General features: G+C 48.7%; 1 protein-coding gene across 1 annotated transcript in view; it reads right to left on the bottom strand.

Annotated features, from left to right (window-relative positions):
• ALDH1A3 (aldehyde dehydrogenase 1 family member A3) overlaps nt 1-16,195 on the bottom strand; it is a 40,435-nt gene that overhangs the window by 22,882 nt on the left and 1,358 nt on the right. Inside the window, exons 3-7 of the mRNA XM_021098574.1 lie at nt 11,135-11,239; nt 8,727-8,867; nt 3,521-3,650; nt 3,122-3,183; nt 926-1,054 (exon numbers count right to left, since the gene is read on the bottom strand). Coding sequence (XP_020954233.1) covers nt 926-1,054; nt 3,122-3,183; nt 3,521-3,650; nt 8,727-8,867; nt 11,135-11,239 — 567 coding nt within the window. The remainder of the gene's footprint in view (nt 1-925; nt 1,055-3,121; nt 3,184-3,520; nt 3,651-8,726; nt 8,868-11,134; nt 11,240-16,195) is intronic.

The following is a 16,195-nucleotide window of genomic DNA, read 5'->3' as shown; positions in this document are numbered from 1 at the left end:
CTCAGCTCAGCTGAAAAGTGGAAAGGCTAATTCTTTACTCCCATCCCTCTTTTCTTGCTTCTTCTTTGTGACATACAAGTTGGGGACAAAATGACTGAAACATGTTGCCAGGTATGTCTGCAGGAAGGTGTCCCTTTGAGCCACCCATTCTCCTGAGCGGGGCTGCCAGGGAGGGAATAGTTGCCTGAGAGCAGAGTGCTGGTGAGGGGGCTCAGGACCCATGGCAGCCCCTCTACATCACCCTCCACAGGAAGGATGAGCTGTTGTGTGAACCACACATGCAAGGGCCCCAAGAACCTTCCTCTCAAATCACCCTCCTGCAGATTCTCCAGACAAAACATGTGGTCCTGAACCATGGGTCTGCGCCCATGATAAGAGTTAAATATGTACATTAGGATCCGTGGGAGGAACGGTGGGAGGATCTGTAACTCAGTGACGGTGACCACAGGCAGAGAGGGAAAGAGCTACTGCCACGTGAAAAACGGAGGCAGCCCCTCCCTTCCTACTTGGCTGGAGCCGGCTGGTGCTGCTCAAACGGCACAGCTCCACTGGGTGGCTTATCTGGTGATGGTGGCCTGGTTCCTGCGAGTGAGAATGTGCTTGAGAACACACGTTTTCTTTTCTTTTTTTTTTTTTTTTTTTTTGTCTTTTTGCTATTTCTTTGGGCCGCTCCCTCGGCATATGGAGGTTCCCAGGCTAGGGGTCGAATCGGAGCCTTAGCCACCGGCCTACACCAGAGCCACAGCAACTCGGGATCCGAGCCTCGTCTGCAACCTACTCCACAGCTCACGGCAACGCCGGATCGTTAACCCACTGAGCAAGGGCATGGACCGAACCCGCAACCTCATGGTTCCTAGTCGGATTTGTTAACCACTGCGCCACGACGGGAACTCCCCAACACACGTTTTCTCTTTGGACATCTTACCTCCCTGATCAGAGAGCCCAGATGGAGGGCGGTGAGGGGTGTCTGCTCTGCTGGCTTCACGACCACTGTGTTCCCACAGCAGAGAGCGGGTGCCAGCTTCCACACCAGCATAAGCAGAGGGAAGTTCCACTGCAACAGAACACAGAGGAATTGGGGGGCCCAGGTCTACCCACTATGCTTTCCCAGAGTCCCAACTTTGTGTCCTTGGAGTGCTTGCTTTGCATGGCTTGGATGTAGGATATAGTAGGTAACCAAGGAGTGTGCAAGGATCAGACTGCTTTCCCGTCTGGTGCTTCCTAAACTGCATTCTGGGAAATGCTAATAGGTGGTCACTGCAAAGAGGACTCTGCTGGACATGCACGACCTTCTCCTATTGCAGCCTTACAATGCCATCAGCACGTTTAAATCTCTGAAAAGTCCCTCGGGCACAAGGCCTGCCTCTCCCGAACTCGAATGTCACAGGATCTCCTTCTCGTCTTACAGAATATACTAATCCCGAGGGGTGGGGAGTGGATGAAATTCATCCTGGGAGATGCTTTCCTGTCGTCCTTCAACTGCAGAGGCAGGTGCTGAAATGGTCATGACAGTAGGCCTGACAAGAGCTAGTGCCCAAGAGCATCCACAGAATGCCAGGTGCTATTCCCCAAATGGAACTCACTGATCCCTATACAGCCAAGTGAGGCAGTCATACTACCAATCCTGCTTACAGACAGGGAGCTGAGGCACAGAGGGGTGAGGTCACTGGCCCAAGGTCACAAGCTAGCAGGTGAAGGCCAGGGTTCAGGCCAGGCTCATGTTCTCCACTATACTCTTTGATGAGAGGAGACAAAACCAAGCATCTCCAAGGCAGCTACCTTGATTCTAGCTGCCCCAAAGAGTCCCTCTGACCCCCCAAAGAGTCCCTTTGGCCCAAGAACACCCCATGCTTCAGGGCTGACCAACAGCCATCTGGATCCAGCAACCTCCCCCCAACCCCACCTCCAGCTCTGTCTGGAGTTCCTACCACTAGACAACAAATGTAACATCCAGTTCCCAGGGGCCTGTGTGCTTGACCGATGACAGGAAGCATTGACTTGGGTTCCCTCATAATGACTGGGGTGCTCTCTTCCTCTTGATCCCTGGCCTTTAACAGGTAAATGCCAGGATCTCTCCTATACTACAAACAGATGCAACACCTCTCCTGGTCTCCACCTCTTCCGGCAGTTCCCTTCTCACTCACAGCAGCCTCTAGAAGGGTGGTGCCTGAGCCCGGCTCCCTTTCCGCCAACCCTGGAACTCCCTTGATGCTGCTCTTGGGGAAGCACATTTAACAGCTATGTTCAGTCTTTTTGAATTAATAGATAATAGATGACTTCATTGACCACAGTCTCTTACTGGAAATGTATTCCGTCCCAGGGAGGCCCCAACCCTGGATGCTCAGACTTCTCCATAGGATCTCCTTGTAGTCTATGGAACTGGCCCAGGCCCTCTTCTTTTTTTCCCTCTACTCCCATCTTTGGGTGACCTCTTGCAGCTCGATGGGCAGGAGCACTTTGGCCTGACCAGTTCCCGGTTCTCAAAACCAGGTGCTGGGAAGACACACACACACACACACACACACACACACACACACACACACACACCCATAGAGCACTTTTCCACACCTCTTCATCCTGCTACCAGCCTCCCCAGCTGCTGCAGTGGCCTGGGGCTTCCTCCAAAAGACAGCATCATCATCACATCCTCAGTGCCTGCCAGCAAATGACGTCCTTGGACCTGCGGCTTGCATCCCTACCAGGAGCTCCCCTCCTCCCTTTGTCCCCGCCTAAGCTCTGGTCTCGCCACCTGTCCTGCTCCTGCCTTCCAAGTGGCCCAGGCACTTCTACCGCTCACCCGGGCCCTTCATATCACTCAGAAACCCCCTTTTCTTGTTGAAAACCTGTTTCACATCATCCTTCAAGGTCTTGTTAAGGGACCACCGCCTGAGGGGATCTGGCCACCCCTGACCCCTCTGGTTGGAAGCCACAGTGCCTTCTGTCCTGCTCCTGGAGAGCAGGGATGGGGGCTGATCCTCCTGATAACCCTCAAGCACTAAGCTCCATGCCACAGAGCAAATCCTCGATTAGCACCTGTGTGATCGATGGAAACCCGTTCCAAAGCCACAGAGGAGGAAGGTGGGACCCATACAGATCCATCTAGAAAAGCCATCATACTTACAGGAGTGATGGCCCCACACACACCTATGGGTTCGTGCCTGGTGAAACACACCACATTGTCATCTGGAAGAGAGGTGAAACAGAGATCACATTCGCATGAATCTGGGTTAAAATTTTTAACTAGTAAAAAGACAAGAAGAAACCCAAAAGCCCATCCACATGTCAGCTCGAAGTCCTATCTGTCTTGCAAAGGAGACATTTTAAACTCGGTTTCAAACATGAAGTTCCCTTGAGGAAGGATGGCACAGAGCCGATTCTTTTCAGGGACTGGGAAGGATGCTGGGGGATGGGGTTAGGGTGGGACCAGGGGATGCTCTGAACTGGCTACAGGGAGGAGTGAGAAGGCAGAGCCCCCAAGAGGCCCTGGACAGATGCGGCTGGGAGTCCTGCCGTGGCTCACCTGTGGGGATGGTCTTGCCCTGAATTTTGTCTGCCCACCCTGCAAAGTACCGGAGGGTTTTGATACAGCCCTCCAGGTCAATGAAAAAGGCATGAAGGAAAGGCTTCCCTGTGTCCATCGTTTCCAGGGTCTGCAAGAAAAAGACAACATCTATTTCAGATGCAGTTTTCCTTTCCACCGTTGGTTTGTGAAAGACAGGCTAGGCAGAGAGAGCAGAGTCCTAGAATGCCGCTCTCTGAACCTCACAGCCAAGGTCTCCTGACAAAGTGAGGCACCACATTTAAAATAAGACCTGTCCCAGGCTGTCAAGGACAGGCTTTCTTTCAAAACACCTCTATCTGGGGGGTGAGCAGGAGCTTGGGTCCTCATGCCCTCAAAGGATGGCAGGTACAAGATGGGTTTGGAGCCTCACTGGCAAGGAATACACCTTAGCATCTGGTCTTCTGTTCATCTGGCTGCCGGCCAGAATACCGCTGCTCTGGCTGTGGGACGTGGCCATGTGGGTTCCCGTAGCTTCCGGGCGGCCGGTTCCTCTAACAAAAGAGAAAGGGGGCAAAAAGGTTCTTCCTTCCTGGCCCCACTGACCAGCGCAGCTGTGGGAAGAGTGATGGAACCCAGGAGGCTCATGCCACCAGCACAAAGATGCACTCCTCCACACTGGGCTGTGGCCGGATGCGCGGTGGGAAGGCAGCGGACGCGCCCTCGGTGGTGAGGGTGGCGACTCCCCAGGGTGAGCGCGGCCACTCAATGGCAGGGATTCTTCTCTGTTTCCAGCCAGGCTTAAGAGAACCCCTTTGTCCCTGAGACAAGCAGTCCCAGTTGAGCCCAGCGCTGAAACTGCCCGTCTCTGCAGGAAGTGGCCACCCTGACACATAGCCCAGGGCAGGATTCTCCTTTTAGAGTCACTGGGGTGAGATGGTGATTTACGAAGAAAGGGGGCCCCTCAGTGTGCATCCGTGTATGCCTCGTGTCCATGTCCAAGCTAGATGGCTCTGTTCCCTCTTCAAGATACAGACACAGAGGCTAATGGGGCCGGGGACTTATCTGCATTACCCGGAGGGCAGGTGGCACTGCTGGCACTGAATCTGGGGTTTTTGCTCCTCAGGCTACCGCCCTGGACATTTGCATCTGGAAAGGATGTAGATGGCCACATAAAATGCTGGGGCTACTCTATTTTGCTCAGTGATGAACCAAGCATTCTCTGAACAGGAGGCAACCTGCTTCCTAGCTGAGGGGTTGTAACAAGTCTCTGAATCTCTCCCTGCCTCAGTTTGCTCATCTATCAAATAATCATAATAAAAATAATGGTACCTGTATTATAGGACTAGTATACAGGTTGGAGGAGTTATATATGTAAAGCGCAAATAGCATTGCCCACCCAGAGTAAAAGCTGTGTCTGCTGTGCTAATGATGATAATAACAGCTCTGACAATTGTCATCATTTTCCCTTTTGGGCCAGACAGGTGCTCAGCGACCCTTATCTGGGGACAGTGATGAGACAGGCTATGACCTCCAATCCACTGTACCTTTGGCTCCTATTGATTTACATTCCAAGTTGGAACTTTGACTTTTCCAGGGGAAACCCAACAATTGCAAATAATGCCAAAATTTTCCAGGGCTCAGCTGCTCCACACAAACCCTTCACATCTTTCATAGAACCAGGAATTTCAAGAAATATGCCTGGCCCTTTTCTGGGATGGAAGAGAATGGCAGAGGTCCAGGGCAGAGCGTGGTGAAGTTGGATGCTCATCTCTAGTCCTGGCTTGCCCTCTCTGGCTGGGTTACCTAAGACAGGTTACTTAAAACCCCCTGGGCCTCCATGCCCTCATCTTTGAAATGGGATAATAAACACTACAGGTCAAGTGCCTACAGCAAGCCTGGTACATGGTGAGTATTCAACGAGGTTTTTTTTTATTACTAACTTGGTCACATTTGCTCTCTGGAATGACAACAGGAATTTTCCAGGTTGGTGTTATGGAATCTATCCAAGGAAAATAGGTTTAGAAAGGAGGTTCTGGAGTTCCTGTTGTGGTGCTGTGGAAATGAATCTCACTAGGAACCATGGGGTTGCGAGTTCAATCCCTGGCCTTGCTCGGTGGGTTAAGGATCTGGCACTTCTGTGAGCTGTGGTGTAGGTAACAGACGCAGCTCAGATCTGGCATTGCTGCGGCTGTGGCATAGGCCAGGAGCTGTAGCTACAACTAGAACCCTGGCCTAGGAACCTCCATATGCTGCAGGTGCGGCCCTAAAAAGACGAAAAGACAAAAAAAAAAAAAAAAAAAAAAAAAGGAAGTACTTAAAAAAAAATCCAAAAAAAGACTTGCAGATAAGCAGTACCCATCCCCACACAGTGGGTTAAGAATCCAACTGTAGCATCTCTGGTTGCTGCAGAGATGCAGGTTAGATCCCCAGCCCAATACAGTGGATTAAGAGATTTGGTGTTGCTGCAGCTGTGGTGTCAGTTGAAGCTGGGGCTCGGATTCAATCCTTGGCCTGGGAACTTCCATATGCCTTGAGTGTGGCCATAAAATTAAAAAAAAAAAAATTGCTGGTAGCACATAGGCTTAAATCTGAGAGATCGAGGGTTAGCTACCCATTGGGACTTTTAAGCAATTACTGTGGCTGGACCAAGAGCAAACGACAGTGGCTCCTAAGTTTATGTCCTTTAACTAAAATATGCCTTCTGAAAAATAACACATGGTAACCTTTGGATACTAAAGAACGAAAGGAAGGCACTGTGGGGATGCCACCTGGCTGCCCAGGGGCTGAGACTACTGTGAGGGACTCAGAGGTGGGACTCAGCCTGAGAAGACGGCAAACAGGGCAGCCCCTGTTTGGGGACTCCCAAGATGAGCCCCTAAAGAGCTAGAAGCTGTGTCCAGGTGCCTGAGTGGGAGTGACTGGGGCCGCTGGGTTCCCCCATCATCTCCAAACCCTGAATATGAAGTCAACACCCAGCTCTGCAGAGCCACCGGCAGTAAGAGAACGGAAAGAGGCACTTCGGGCAGGAAATGCAGGGAAACCCCATCAAGGTGGAGAGCGAGGCATGCTCTCCTGTGATGTGGTCTGGGTTTTGAAAACCATGTCTGCCAGTCATTCTCTCGTCTGTTTCATGATGTGGTGAAGAGCTAGATCTTATTTCTTGTGGGCAGCAAGGTCCCGGCTGCAGAGGCAACTTGCTCTGTGTGCTTTCACACTGTGGTCCTGCCAGGCGGGCTGAAGGGCTGCTACTCCCCAGATGATACTGACGCTTGGGGACAGGGTGGGAGGGTGCCCAGGCACATCCTCTCCCGCCTGCTATTAGTCCTCACGGACATTGCAAACTGATGAGCTCATGCTGGGTGAAAACAGAAATGTTTTTGAAGAAGCCAGTTTGGCAGCTTAAGGATTGAGGCTGGCTTTCATTGCAGGAAGAGACCAGAGGCTCCAAGGAGAGAAACACTGACCCTGGGAGGGAGTTCCCCTCGCCTGGCCTCGGACTGGTCGACTGGGGAGGAAAGACAACGGGTGCAGGTCTCTCTGGGCGGACACCCTCAGGGCAATGAACCCCAGAGCAGCACCCGAAATGCAGAGCTTCTCCACTCCAAAACACATACTCAAGGTCAAGAGCAATTTCAGAGTCCCAGCTGGCACTGTCCTCCACGTGGGGGTCCACTTGACTACTCACTCCCAACATCGGATCAAGAAAGGAAAGAACCATTTTTCCAAATCGGAGGCCAAAAGGGAGATTTCCTCCCCTATGCACTGGGTCTCCAGGTCTAGGGTGTGTTTTACACAGGAGCCTGAGCCATAGGAGGGCTGTGTGTGTAAAGCTGCAGAGGACCTCAAGGCACAAAGGGGCCCCCAGATGTCCTCCCATCAGTCACCCACTGCAAAGGAAGGTCTGAGGATTCCATTAAATCCTGCACCTACAACTTTTCAGTGTCTTCACAGACAGCAGCCCAGCTTCCTGAATGGGCTCAATAAAGATCCCCATTTTGCAGCTGAGGAACTAAGGTGCTAGAAACTGCTGGCCTGGAGAGCATGTAGTGAGGTTAGACCCCAGGTCTTCAGACAGCATTACTGATAAACGCTATCATCTGTTTAGTGCTTACTGCATACCAGAGGCTGCTTATTCTTGTTATTATTATTGTTGTTGTTGTTATTATTATTAGTTGACCACACTCATGGCATATGGAAATTCCCAGGCCAGGGATCAAATCCAAGTTGCAGCTGTGGCAACCCAGGGATCGAACCTGTGCCTCAGCAGTGACCCGAATGGCTGCAGAGACAATGCCAGATCCTTAACCTGCTGTGCTGTAGTGGTAACTCCATGCTTAGGATTTTAAAGGAATCATTCTTACAACACTCAGATATCATGATTAGTGACATTCTTCATGAAGAAACATATGCTCAGGGAGGTTAAGCCACTTGCACAAAGTCACACAGTAAGTGGCAGACCTGGTATTGGAACTAGGTCTTTCATACTCTGAGGTTTCCTAGAACTAGGTTACCCTGCCCTCATCATCATGCTGCACACTCTCACCACTGCCCACTTCAGGGGTGAAATGGGTGATTTTCAAGTTATATGGGGACATTTTTTTTCTGTTAAGTGGTGGCATTTATTTTAACAAGTATTAGAAAAAATATACCAACACTTTAAATCTGTAATTTCATGGATACTGTCACTTAGGATGAGGTTAAATTTCAGTTTATTACTTAAGGGTTTTTTTTTGTCTGTACCCATGGCATGCAGAAGTTTCCAGGCCAGGGATTGAACCCATGCCATAGCAGTGACCTGAACCACTGCAGCGACAAAATTAGATCCTTAACCTGCTGCACCACAAGGGAACTTCTAAATTTCAGTTTAAACTGGAGTCTATGTAAGGAAAAAACTAAGCTAGTAGTTGTGCAGGTGGGGCCAGGATGGGACCCAGCGCAGCCTGGCTGTCTGTGAATGTCTCAAGTCTGGGAACCACTATCGTCGTTGAACATCCTCCAGGCCAAGAAGCTGAGCCGCAGGGAGCAAAAGTCTGACTTCAAAATGAAAAGAATGAGTCCTGGGGCCCGGATGCTGGCCTACGGCTGAGAGCCACCGCCTCAAAGGACCAAGCAGACCCACCGCCACACAAAAGCAGCACCCTAGGTCATTTCTCTCACACCCTGAGGGGGACAGGCCCTCGGGGAGGCCAGCTGGGGCCATGCCTGGCCAGGTGTGTGTACTCACGGCCAGGATGGTGCGGTCCCGCTCCACCAGGTCTGCCAGCTGGTGCAGCAGCCGGCCACGGCTCAGGGCATCCAGCCGGCGCCACGGCGAGCCCCGCTGGAAGGCGGCTTGTGCGGCCTCCACGGCCTTGTCCACGTCGGGCTGTAGGGCCAAAACAAGAGAGAGGGTGTGTCACCTTCTTTTGAGGGCTCAGCTGTCAGTTACAGAGAACAGCAGAGTCCTGCCTCCACTGTGCTGGCTGAAGAGGAAAGGGTGGGGAGCGGGCAGTTCAGAGTAGCCACAAGGTTTTCAAACACTTCCATGGTTGGGGGGCTTTTAAGGGATTTTTTTTCCCCCAAGTTTTCTTCAATGACCAAGGATTAACTTTCCTTCTGATTATACAAGTGATTTAAATAGTCATAAAACCACTGCCCTCAGGATTTTTCTGGGTGACCCAACTAGGAAAAGACTGCTTGTTAGCTCAGTTCAGACACACACTCTCACAGTTCGCCAGTCAGGTGGGAAATGCCTGACCTGGCGTTTCACTCCAGCTGAGGACTTCGATCCAATAGTGAGGATGAGGGCACGTGTCCTCCTATGAATCTCAGAATTGACCACATCAGAAAGGTCCAAAGAGGGGGAAGGTCAGGAAGGTTTCCTCTCTCCAGCCCCACCTCACCTACCCCCTGGGGGCAGAACTCTGGCCTCATTTTATGGAGAAACTGGATCATCTCTGCACCCATAGCAGAATTACAATCAAAACTTCTTCTGACTAGGAAGGAATGAAAGCTCTTTAGAGTAATGACATCCATTCCTATGTTCGAGGAAAATGGGGTTCGAGGCTCTGGCTGCTGGTGGGCAGCGGCTCATCCCCCAGGCCCCTCTGAGCCTTTCTTCCTTAGGGAGGTGCAGCCAGCAGTGGACACCTGACACCAGTCAGGTGGAATTGCAGCAATTCTGTGTCTCCAGAGTGTGCTTAGAGCAAGGAGAAGCTTTGGCAAGGGTGATATCAGGACTTTGAATTCCTCGTCCCAGGCTCTGGGTTGGAGGCCAGGACCCCTCCAGGTGTACAGACCAGGAAGCCTCTGTCTTCTGGTGCTCAGCACAGTCATCCAGACCATGGGACAAATCAGAGCCTGGGTCAGGGATTTCTCTCTGCTCCCTGATACAGGTGTAGCACTCCTGGGGGGTCTGCTCGGCACCAGGCCCCACCCCCACCCCCTCACATCTTCACATGAGCTGCTTGGGGCCAGTATCTTTGTAAACAGAGCTTAGCATGGAGCATTGCACACGGGAGAGTCTGGATGGGTGGAATCACCATGCATGGAACACCTAGCACAAAACTATCATTAGTGGGATCAAATTCAAGCCTAATTTACACATGTCATTCACTCTGTCCATGTTCAACATTATCTACACATTTAAGAACATCGCGTGTGTTCTCTAGGGTTGAGGGGAGGGTTATGTTTCCTTTCCACCTGACAAAAGTTGTACTTTCAACATTTCCCCCAAGGAAATACAGATTCAAAAGATACTTTATGGCTCTGAAATGTATCATGGACACATCGAAGAGCCCCTTAGCTTTATATATGAGATAGCTTATATATAATAATATATAGGAGTTCCCATTGTGGCTCAGCAGGTTATGGACCCGACATAGTCTCTGTGAGGATGTGGGGTCAATCCCTGCCCTTGTTCAGTGGGTTAAGGATTTGGTATTGCTGCCAGCAGTTGCGTAGGTTGCCAAAGCAGCTTGGATGTGATGTCGTTGTGGTGTAGGCCCAGCTGCATCTCCAATTTGACTCCTAGCCCTTAAACTTCCATACGCTGTAGGTATGGCCATAATAAATATACATATATATGAATATATATATATTTATGTATATAATATATATAATGTATACATATAATATAGCTTATAAAAATAACCTGAGAATAGTGTTATAAAGACTATAGCTTTACATAGTCATTTAAGTTCCTGGTAAAAAAGAAATGGTCATTGCATGACATTATTATCTCTGCATGATTCAGTGAGCAAGTCTTTTTTCCTTCAAGTCTTTTTTTTTTAAGTGTCTCCTGCCAGAATGCCACATTTGATGAAACGCACCAGTTGGAAACACTTTCTGGAAAAATTCTTTAATGCCGCCAGGTTCAAATAATTGATAAAAACCTTTCCTTTAGTCATTCGATTGAGGATAGCTGAGGTCATCCTCATAGATGCAGAAACATCTATCAAAGGAGAGTGACTCTGCCTTGGATCGTCCCTAATTGATCCCATTCTGGGCCATGCGTCTGAGAGGCAGCCCGCTTAGGTCCCACCTCAGCGTGGACCAGCTCTGCCTTACAGCTCAGCTGAAGCACTTCCTTATCCTCCAGTGATCTGTAATTGAGTTACAGGGGTGAGGGGTGAGGGGGGAGCGGGCACCCACCTTATCTCCTTCTTCTACTTCACAGATTTTCTCCAGAGTTGAAGGGTTGTATGTGGCAAACTTTTTTCCACTCTTGGATTCGTTCCATTCATTGTTGATGAATATCTAACCAGGAAAGGAAGTTGTAATGCATTAGGCTTAAATCAAAATCATGTAATTCCAACAGGCTGAGGACCTTAGGGAATGTCTTTTCCTTCCCTCCCACCCTCCCCACCCCCAGCCTTCCCCGCCTGAGGTTTTACAGATGGGACCTGGAAGGGGGATAGCCTGTCCAACCGGGAGCACACTCAGAATTAGAATCTAAGTCTCCAACCCTTTTTTTTTTTTTTTTTTTTGGCTGCACCCTTGGCATATGGAAGTTCCCGGGCCAGGGACTGAATCCAAGGCTCAGCTGTGACCTAAGCCACAGCTGTGGCAACACCGGGTCCTTAACCCACAGTGCCGCAGTGGGAACTCCCAAGTCTCCTGACTTTTAATATGTTTTCAGAAAACTACATTTTGTCATACTAAAACCAAAGTTCATTTACAATGTTTTTTTCTAAGACATACTCTCTTTTTAAGATGGATCACAGAGGAATAGCAGTTAGATAGTTACATAAAGGGTACAAGTTAAATTTAATACCCTTATCAAGTTTGCAGGAAGACTGTGTGTATGTGTGTATATATATATATGTATATGCATATAAAGCACCAAGCAATCCACCTGTCCCTGAACAGTATATCAGCACTCCCATCCCCCTCCTGCTACAACCTTCAGCTCAATCACCAAGGCTTTATACAAGACTCTTACTATAATAGCCCCCATTAATGCACATCAGTACCCCTCCCCTATTCTCTTTATTTTTAAAAAATAAAATATTACTATTTTTGAAGCTATTACCATACCTTGTTCTCGTCTCAATTTTTTTACTTACAATGCTGTATTAGTTTCAAGTATACAACAAAGTGATTCACATACATAAATCCTTTCTTTTCTCCCCCATATAAGTTATTATAAAATATTGAGTAGATTTCCTGGTGCTATACAGCCAGTCCTTGTCCCCCATTCTGTTTAAAATATCTGTTTTCATGTTGGGCTTAATAAAAGCCAGTGTTGGAACACAGAGATAAATATCTGGGTTAGGAAATGTTCTGGTTACGTTAACAGAGGTAGCAAATAACCATTTACATACAGAACCAAAGAGTCAACCCACAAAAATCACTTAGTTCACAGACTCAGTTATCTAGAACACAGATGAGAGATGAGAAGAGAGATGTTAAAAAAAAGAGAGATGTTAAAAGAGAGATATTAAAAAAAAAAAAAAGACATAAGGAACAAACTAAAAAGAAGTCACAAAGTCCATGCACTGAAATGTGTGTACTAGTTACTCTTTGTTTACCCTACGTTCTAACTGCCTTAAAAAAGCACCACATTAAAAGAGAAGGCTTTGGGGAAAGAATTAGGAACTCAGGTGACAGATAATAAACAAAACATGTTCTGATAGTGTGAAGATGCTGGCCACCGAGCAAGAAGATAGACACTCTCTTGCTCTACCAGCTTGAGACAACCTCATCGTCAGGGCCCATTGTAACATCAGAGACCCCAGGCATCAACACAGGTAAATCCTTTACCAGCACTTCCACCAAATAAAATGCCATCAATAATGTCTAAGTTCAGGAGTTCCCATTGTGACTCAGCAGTAACAAACCCAGCTAGAATCCATGAGGATGCTGGTTTGATCCCTCACTCAGTGGGTTAAGGATTCAGCATTGCCGTGAGCTGTGGTGTAGGTCACAGATGCAGCTCGGGATCCCGAGTTGCCGTGGCTGTGGCATAGGCCAGCTGCTAGTTTCGATTCGACTCCTAGCCTAGGAACTTCCATATGCTGCAAGGGCAGCCCTAAAAAGCAAATAATAATGATCATGATAATAATAATAATACAACTTCTAAGTCCAGAACTGGCTCGTTAGATTCCATCTCTATATCCACCTGCATAACTCTGAGTCACTTAAATGAAGAATTGCACCACTACGAGGAATATCTTCAACGACTGAATTTCTTTCATTTGGAATACTTGACTCTCCAGTGAGGAGGAATAAGAGAGGAGCTGACACATCCAGCGATTTGGAATACTTGACTCTCCAGTGAGGAGGAATAAGAGAGGAGCTGACACATCCAGCGTGCAGCCTGACTATGCTCTGTGACCTGGGCTGCCTTGTAAAAACTCCACAGCTCACGGGGGAGCTGTCTTCATAACTCTCCCTGGAAAGAAGGGAATTTGAGTGGGATGAGGATGAAGTACAGGAGGCTAGCTCTGGCTGGGTAGGTGGGCCCAGGGCCCCTGCCTCCCTGCGTGGGGTCCAGAGCTGAGAGTGGCCCTCGCCCCCATGGGATGTGCCCATCCGACTTCTGGAAGCTCAGCGCCTTCAACGTGAGGCCCGGCCCCCAGGGAAGCACGCGAAAAAGGCCAGGCTACAATTACAGGTTTATTCTTCCAGCTGAAACCAAATCCAAGAGTTCACTTTTGCCATCCAGCAAGCAATCGTTCGGTAACAGTGAGAAATTAATAAGAAGAGAAGAGGAGTTAAGTTATCATGGGGAGGGAAGTGCAGTCAGGAAGAGAGGCCCATTTGTCGGAAGATGAAATTTCGTGGGTTAGATAATAGAGACTGTCAGTGAAAACTGCTGATTCTGGGTCCTTCCTGGTATCAATTCCAAGGGGGAGGGAAAATGAGAAGGTGGTAGAAGAGGGTATAAATAAGCGGATGGAAACAGATTGCAACGATCAGATGTCTGTTATACTTCATCTCCAAGCATGGCCAAAAAAAAAAAAAAAAAAATTTACTTGATCGTTCATGACATTGATCTGCAGTCCTTTCTAACCAGCAACTTGAAAGAAAATTCATACTGCTCAACGCTACTCATATTTTCCTATCACAATGTTTCTAACTTAGCAACAATTTTTTCTTTATCCTACATTAGTAAGTAGCCCTGTAAGCGGTTTCTACTGTTGATTTTTTTTTTTCTCTAATAAAACAAAACAAAAACACAAATAAGGAAGGGGCCAGTGAGTGTGGCCTACCGATTACGCTGGCTGTATTGTTTTGAACCTGAAATCAGGATAACGGGTGTAGAAAAAAACGTTCCCCTTGTGAACTGGCAAGAAACAAACCTTACAGAGCTATAAAATTATGTTTCATTGAGCTGTGCACGGAATTCACATTTTATGGAAGGAATGGAATGGTATAGTATCCTGACTGGGCTGGAAAAACCACAGCTATTGTGAGGGGGTGGGTACCCCCGCAGAGGCGAAGATGGTGGTCGCCCAAGTGGGTTCTGCTGACGCCATTTTACAGCAACTTCTATTGGGCCTCAGCTAGACTCAAAAGGAGTATCTTTTCAGGAAAGGGGATTTGAGGGAATTTTATTTTTCATAAAAGAGATAATAAAACCAGTGTTTTAACGGGCCAGAAAATCTTAAGGAGTCTCCCGGCTACTGGAAGAAATGCTAAGGAAAGAAAGGAGCCTTCTGAAGTGAAAGAGGCTGTGACCCTCTGAGGTCTGTGGGGAATTTTTTTGGGAGGACCCTCCCCTCATGAGAATCCCAGAGCAGAGCGCGGTGTTAAAACATGAGAACAAACAAAGGAGCGCCATCCTGCTAAAGACTGGACTTACTCTGGGAAATGGCACCCGCCAAGGCCAGGGCTCAGACCCACCATTTCCAGGATGTCCTCCATGAGCAAGAAGCACCGTGAATCAGGTTTGAAAAATAACAGACCATCCCAGCTCACACACTCCAGGGCCCAGTGCCTCGATACTGTATTTCTATTTAGCTGCTTCTTTCCTTGGCCCCATGGGCTGCCTGTCCAGCCAGAGTCTCCCTAAGCATTGCTTCAAGGGCTATCCACCCTCAGTCACAAGCACACCGGCCCCACAGCTGCTAGGAGGAGGCCTCTGTGGAGGTGGGCCTGGAGCAAAGACAGAGAGGCAGAGGCCTGGCCCTCAGGAGGAAAGGAGGGTGGAGAGACCTGGGGTCCGCTGTAGCAGCCATCTTTGCCTGGGAGCCCCCAGAGGATCCTGGCTCTGCAGCCCCTCTGCTTTGCCCACTTCCATCAACCTGAGTCGCACACCCAGTGTGTGTGGACACCCAGCAGGACAAAAAAAACACTGGCCGCTCAGTGCACTTGCTAAGATCACCTAAGTCAGGGCTGCATTTGCACTTGTAAAGGGCCATAAAGAACTGCAGAGAAAGAGGAAACTTTCCATAGGTGGCTGCATTGCTCTGATGGCACTCAAAAAGGTAAAAGGGAATAGGAAAATAATACATGTAATTTTTGGTTTCTATAGCATTTTAAAAAATCCTATAAAACAAACGAACAAACAAACAAAAACCCCCAAATACCGCCACCACCACACAGGTGAACACAAGCAGTGCTAAGAGCTAAAACAATTTAGGTACTCTTTTCACTGTTCCCAGAATCTGTTTTGGAATTTGCACTCTGAAGCAGACACTACTTAGGAAACTACAGTAAAAATAAGCCTCATCCAAGTGTCTCTGTTGATTACAGTTAATTTAAATAGCTTGTGATCAGAGGTCCAGCTGACAATAAGTGCCAAGCAAGAGACCAAAATCTGAAGGCCACACATAGTGGCCTGCTACTTTCTCTGCTTGATTAAAACTATTTGAGAAACATAATTGCTACTTTGGAAAGTAAAATTGATGGAGGAATTTTCTAAGTGCTGTGTCAGCTGGAGTTGGAAGCGATGGATAAGATTCAAAAATAAAAGGAGACAAAGTTGGGGAAAGCAAAGCCAACTGCGGCTTTTGGCCTGCGCCTCTGAAGTGCCACCAGCCCCAGCCCATCAGTCGCCAAACAGCCTCAGGGTGTCCTCTCATGGGAAGAGCTCCTGGCTGACCACGGAGCCCTGGGCTCCTGGCCTCACCATCTTCCTTTCAGCCCCAGGCAGGTGATCTCACCGCTTTGCCGATGCTCCAGCCTCCCAGCCCGCAGTGCAAAAAAGACAGAGAACCTCTGGATCTCGCGGCGTGAACGGGCCCTGCCACCCGCGGTTTCCCAGGC

The sequence above is a fragment of the Sus scrofa genome, chromosome 1, assembly GCF_000003025.6.
Source record: "Sus scrofa isolate TJ Tabasco breed Duroc chromosome 1, Sscrofa11.1, whole genome shotgun sequence".
In the NCBI taxonomy this organism is placed as follows: domain Eukaryota; kingdom Metazoa; phylum Chordata; class Mammalia; order Artiodactyla; family Suidae; genus Sus; species Sus scrofa.
Note: the sequence above shows the minus strand (reverse complement) of the source record. Positions and strands in the feature narration are given on the sequence as shown.